The 6444-nt window shown below is 59.1% G+C and overlaps 2 protein-coding genes across 5 annotated transcripts in view; both read left to right on the forward strand.

Annotated features, from left to right (window-relative positions):
- The window catches only part of CAPN5 (calpain 5), a 51622-nt gene that overhangs the window by 27400 nt on the left and 17778 nt on the right, over positions 1-6444 (forward strand). The gene's annotated exons all lie outside the window — the stretch shown is intronic.
- Positions 1902-4327, forward strand: OMP (olfactory marker protein). Its single transcript, XM_049652690.1, has one exon. It carries the CDS (start codon positions 1990-1992, stop codon positions 2479-2481), a length of 492 nt encoding a protein of 163 aa, XP_049508647.1. The 5' UTR covers positions 1902-1989; the 3' UTR covers positions 2482-4327.

Raw genomic sequence — 6444 nt, forward strand, 5'->3', positions numbered from 1 at the left:
AACGCCTCCCCCAGCATCCCACAGGTCCAGAGATGGGGCTGGCATCCTCTCTTTCCTCAGTGCTGCTTCCAGACCGCACCCTCCACTTGTAAACCCCTCCAGGCTTATGCCATTTGCTCCCTACGCTCCACAGCCACCCAGCTGCCACTCAGGCACTGAGGGCTCGGCACCACCAATTCCCCAGTCTTTTCCACCCCAAATACTGCTGTGTCCCAGGGATTCCTCTGCCTGTGCGGCTGGCACCCCGCCCTCACCATCCCAGCCTCAGATCCTGTCTGTATCCCCATCAGCCTTCACCCTCAGCCGCCCTCACCTTCCAGGCATCTCCCTCATCCTGCACTTTGACACACACCTGCCCCCAAACCTCATTTTTGGCTTCAGTCATGTCTCTGTTCTCTCCCATCTACGCAGATGTCTTCCTCTGGTCGACATTGGCCCCTAACACATCAGTTCTCTTATCAGTGTTATTTATTCATTATTCATTCAACAAGCATTTTCCCAGGACCTCCTGTGTGGCATGCTCTGTTCTGGGTGCTGGCTTAATTTAACAGTAATTCCTCAGCCGTGTTGCTCCCTGCAGCTAGAAAGGTTCTGTGAGGGTCAGGCAGTTTGGCTTCTTGCATTCTCCCGAATACCCTCGGGGAATTGCCGCCAGCGACCCCCAGAGCTGATCTCAGGGCTCTAGGTGTTATCTTAACAGGACCAGATGCTCTGTCTCCCTTGGTGACCTTGGTGATACTCTTGTTCATGTAGCCCAAGATCCCACTGGCTGATTTAGCCTCCATCTAGCAGTAGTCTGTGCTTGTGGTCCACTAGACCCTTCAGATCGTTTTCAGCTCTTAACACTTTGGCCTGTGCTTCTGTCCTCTTTTCTGCGTATGGCATGCCATGGCACCTTCCCCTCTCCCCTACCCTGCTCCCAGATGCACTCACGTATTCCACTTCTTCCATTGACCGGAACGTAATAGCTGAACTGATTCCACCTCAGGCACTGGAGATACGGACGTTTGTCAGATTGTTCCTCAGCCTCAAGTCTCCCGGGGGAGACTGAGGCTTGATATAGGTGGAATAAGTGGTGGGATTCTAGTGGGAGGAGACCTGGGCATGGGGCTGCCGTGGGGTGCAGCGTGGAGGCAGGGCCGGCAGGCAGGAATCACGTGGGTCAGTGATTCTCCAAGCACCATCCCTGGACCGGCCGCATCAGCATCACCTGGGAGGCTGGTCGAAGTGCAGATTCCTAGGCTTTGTCCGCCCTGTTAAGTCAGAAGTGCTGGGGCTGGAGCCCAGCAATCGTGTTTCAGTCCTGCAGCTGATTCTGATGACCTCTGAAGTTTGGGAACAGGGGTTTAGGTCAGAGATGGTGGTGGCCAGGCCAGTCCTGGTAGTAGGGCTGGGGGGAGGGTTCTCAGGGACCCTGGGAATGGGATCGAAGGCCTTGGGGGTTGAGTGTGGAGTGGTGAGGGTGACTCTGGGTCAGAGTGGCTACAGGGTTTATCTAGGGTGACTTTACATCTCAAATCAGGAGGCCTCTCCTTCCTTGCTCCCCCCTACCCTCCTGCCAGGGTGTCCCCAGTAAAGCCTCTCTCCTTACAGTGAGCGGCTGCTCCCCACCTCCCGCCCCTTCTTACTGCCCCACGCAGCCTCCCTCCTTCACAAACGAGCGCTCCCAGCCCTTCCCTGGGAGTCAGGTAGTCGGGGCGGTTACCACAGCAAGTGACATCAGCAGTCTGGTCCCCGAGGAGCCCGGCCGCCTCCTGCCTGCCTGCATTGCCTGTGTTACAGCCTCTTCGAGGCGTAGAGAGGAGGCGTTTGGGGACTCCCACCCCCATTTTGAGGGTTGGGCAGGGCCGGGAAGGGCCAGTGGCCAAGAGGGGAGGGGACGGGGGAGGGCGGAGGGGTAGGTGGGGCGTCTTTGGTGGCCTCTTGCCCTGGCAGCGAGGGCCCGGCACACCGGGCTCCCAGACGGCGGAGGAACAGCAGCAGCTGGGCATGGCGGAGGACGGGCCCAAGCCACCGCAGCTCAACATGCCCCTGGTCCTGGACCACGACCTGACCAGGCAGATGCGGCTGCGCGTGGAGAGCCTGAAGCAGCGCGGGGAGAAGCGCCAGGACGGCGAGAAGCTGCTGCGGCCGGCCGAGTCCGTGTACCGCCTTGACTTCATCCAGCAGCAGAAGCTGCAGTTTGAGCGCTGGGACGTCGTGCTGGACAAGCCGGGCAAGGTCACCATCACGGGTACCTCCCAGAACTGGACGCCCGACCTCACCAACCTCATGACGCGCCAGCTGCTGGACCCTGCTGCCATCTTCTGGCACAAGGAGGACTCGGACACCATGGATTGGAATGAGGCCGATGCCCTGGAGTTCGGGGAGCGCCTGTCGGACCTGGCCAAGATCCGCAAGGTCATGTACTTCCTCATCGCCTTCAGCGAGGGCCTGGAACCCGCCAACCTCAAGGCCTCCGTGGTCTTTAACCAGCTCTGACGGCAGCTGCTCGCTGCTGCCCCCTCCCCGTGCCAGCCCTGCCCGTGCCCCCTGCCCCGAGGCGTGTGTTTGAGGACGTTCTTCTAGCTGCTGGCCTGTACTCAGCTCTCCCGGGACCCCCTGAGCCTGTGTCCTTCCTCCTCTCCTCTCCATGGTGCTGGCGCTCCTGCTCACGGGAGGAAGATGCAAAGGACTTGTAGTCTAGAAGCTGGACCGGTGGCCGTTGCTTCTGCTGTAGACCATGGAGCCTGGTTGGCCTTGTGTGGGCAGATGGAGGGGGCCGAGCGCATTTATTTTCTCTCTGCTTCGCTGTCCGGACAGAGACTCAAAGAGACCGAGAGAGACAGACATAGACACGCAGAAAGAGAGATCCAAGTTCCCCGCCATCGGACTTCCTCTGGAGATGGGAGATGGGGAGACCGGCGACAGAGTGGCCTCCTTGGGGAATCCACACATGGGCATTTGGCACCCTCCTGGCGACAGAAGTCCAGAGGTGAACACTCAGCCTGAGGACCCAGGAAGGCACTTACTCCTGGCCCGGGCCTGGTGTGGTCCCATGATGCCCCAGGGGCCTCGGGACTTCAGGCAGGGTTGCTGCGGGGCTTGATTTGGGCAATGGGGAGTGACTGGCAGGCTAGCAGCTATGCTTGCCAACTCTTGCTCTTTGGAGAACGACTTCAGGAGGGAGAAGTGACAGGGAGAGGACATATAACATGTTACAGAGGGATGTCTCTATCTGTACTTGTGCATATATATTGAGAGAGAGCACACTATATTCATAAGGCTATGTTCTAGAGTCTGTACCTGCCCTGTGTGCAAGTCTGATTTTAGATGATCTATTATGTAGTTGCCCAGCTGGTTTGCGGGTGGCCCTTATCAGGGGCTTGGCCAAGATGGCCTTGGGGAGGGGAGCCCCCTGAGCTGAGAGCCTGTGAGGTTCATACAATGAAGTGGGGAACAGTATAGTGAAGGGGTCTCCCTCTCCCTGGGGAAGCTAGATAGCTGGGAGCTCTGGAGCAGGAGACAGTAGATTCTTTGCTGGGATGTCAGGTTTCTTCCAGGTTCCCGGGCAGGGAAGGCCCAGGCCCAGTGAGCCTTCTTTGAGGGAGGGGCAGGCCTGGCTGGCACCTCAGGAAGTGACCCCAACACCCTGTCTCCAGGCCAGCCCTGGTTTGTTCTTGTCAGAAACAGGCCCATTTTCCTCACGAAGCAGAGCCATCGAGGGCTGCAGGGCCCTGCGAGCAGACACCCCGAGAGATAGAGGTTGAGAGCCATCCCAGTGGCTGGGGCTGCTGGGAGGGCGAGCCCCCCACTCTGGAAATGTGCAAAGAGGAGCAGGTATTGGAGTTGGGATTCTTTTTTTTTTTTTTTCTTAAGTTTTATTTATTTGGAGAGGGAAAGAATACACAAGTGTGGGAGGGGCAGAGAGAGAGGGAGAGAGAGAATCCCAAGCAGGCTCTGCACTGTCAGCTCAGAGCCTGGCACAGGGCTAGAGCCCATGAACCATGAGATCGTGACCTGAGCCGAAATCGGACGTTTCATGACTGAGCCACCCACGCGTCCCTTGGGATTCTTTAGGTGGGAATTGGCTGTGGTCGTTTCTGACTTTCAGCTCTGGGGCCTGAAGTCCCAGCAATGCCTGCCTGCCTTCTCTGCTGACAACTAGGGGAGTCCAGACCCCTGGAGATGGCGCTGCCCTTTGCCTTTTTGCCGCTCTGGGGACCCTCATGGTGCAGACTACCTGTACCCCCACTCTGCTCTACCGTATCCACCCCATGCGCTGCGTGTCCCCAATAAAGCCTCTATTCCCCTGCCTCGCGGTGTGCAGTCTCTCACCGCGAGCCACCCCCACCGCTTCAGGAGCTCTGACAGCCCTCTTCAGTCCCTTCATAGCCCTGAGCGCCCCTCCGGGGCCTTCTCCCACATTCCCATACCCGCCCTGCGGCTTTCAGAGATGCGGCCCAGAGCAGTCAAGTGACTGGGCCAAGGTCAGACATCAGGATGGAGTTTGGAAAGAGGTCTCTTGACACCCAACCAGGTATCAACACCCCTGAGAGTTTTTTCTCCAGAGGTCCCCAGACCAGCTTCTGTACGGGACGTGGAGAGAGCCATGCTGGGGCCCCAGGGAGGCGGCATCTGATCCTCAGCAGGTGGGGCCCAAAGGGGATGGGTGGGGATGCACCAAGCCACGCACAATCTCCCTCCCTTGTAGGGTGGCTGGGCAGGGGGCGGATGGGACAGGGAGTGGCGGGGGGGGGGGGCGGTGAGACCTAGGCTTGGGTTTCACTGAGCCTCTGTCATCCATTTAATACAAGTCCATCGGGCAGCCCCTGCCCTGATGACCAGATAAGACACCACCTTAGTGCCCCACTTGACCCTTCATTAGGACTCTGTCCCCTTGTCATCTGTCTGGAGCTCACTCGTTTTGGGGCAGAGACAAAGAGGCCCAGAGGATGAGGTCACTTGCCCAAAGTCACAGAAGGTATGGAGGGGCCAAAGGAGGGGTACATGTGTGCACCAGACTTTGTGGCCCCCTGGAAGGGGCGGGGACGGTGCCCCCACCCCTCCTGAGGGCCCAGGCCCTGGCAAGGCCAGCTTCTTCCCAGTGACCATGGTCAGGTCCTGCTTCAGGGGCCACACTTGGGGTTTTGCTGGGGAATGACCTTCACTTTGAAATGCTCCCCGCAGCCAGGTCTCACATCCCCACCCTGCACCCTGGAGCCCTCCCCGGGTCAGCTGTGGCCACCTTGTTTCTCTTCCCCAAGCCCTGCCCTTCCAGCCACAGCCTCCATCCACTCCCAAAGATGCCTCTAGAAGGATTGGGGGCAACGGAACCCAGTCCTTCCACCCCTGTTCTCCTCCCCGGCAGAGCCAAGACTGGGTCAGGAGGAGTGCAGTGGATGGGAAATGAGGACCCATTTTCCTTGGAACCCACAAGAACACAGAGTGAAGACACTTGCCGTTTCCTGACCTTCGCCACCCCCCCCCCCCCCCCCCGCCAGGCAGTGTGTGCAGTGGCGAGGGGCCTGCCACTGACCACCTGTGACCCTGGGCAGCCTCTCTGAGCCTGTTTCCTCGTCTGTTGGCAGGGGCTAATGACGGTGCCTCCTTGTAGGGCCCGTATGAAGCTTAAATGAGTCAGTGAAGCACTCAGAGCCCCTCATGAGCTGGTACACGACGCCCTCTCTCCGTTTGCTCATTGTTACTCTCCTAGTCACTGTAGACACATGGTCTCACTTTTCAGTTATTCTGAGAGGAATGTCAGGACAACCTGTTTACAGAGGAGGAGCACAGAGTTCAGAGAGGTGAAGGGAGTTGCCCGATGCAACACAGCAGCCCAGTGCTTCTGGGAGCAGGCAGTGTGGGGAGGGATGGGCAGGGGCCAGGCCTGGCTCTGGTTGGAGAGTGGACAGGAGGGTGAGGATTCTTCTCTGACACGGTCACCAGGCTCAGGATGGGCACAGCTGAGGGGATCTTTAGCCCTCACAATGTAGCAGGGAGCCCAGCAGGGGCGGGGGGGGGGGGGCTGCCTCAAGGCTGGGGTCCCACGCAGGTCTCTGAGGGCAGCTGAGCGTCTGGCTGTGCCCTGTGAACAGGAAACCCTGGGCCCCTGCAGGTGCATCACCTCCTGCTTTCCGGCTGGCGAACGACGCGGCTCTGCTCTCCCAAGGGTGTGGGGGGGAGGGGGGCAAACTTCCTGGCCTCGTCCGGTCATGGCATCTGAAACTCGGGAATTTGAGACTCTTGGAATCAGAAGCTGCGAACTGAGGAACCAGGAACCTTCTGGTTTGGGGACTCCCCTCACCTGACTCGGGTAACACAGGAAGCCCACTGTAGCCTGACAGCCTGCAGCCCTGCTGGCCTTTTACAGAAATGCTCCCAGTTAGCCCTCTGGGGTCGCAGGCAGAAATCTGTGAAAAGCTCCTTCCCTGTGCACCGACCCCCCCCCCCCCCCCCCCCAAC

The sequence above is a fragment of the Panthera uncia genome, chromosome D1 (genome assembly GCF_023721935.1).
Source record: "Panthera uncia isolate 11264 chromosome D1, Puncia_PCG_1.0, whole genome shotgun sequence".
Classification (NCBI taxonomy): Eukaryota; Metazoa; Chordata; class Mammalia; order Carnivora; family Felidae; genus Panthera; species Panthera uncia.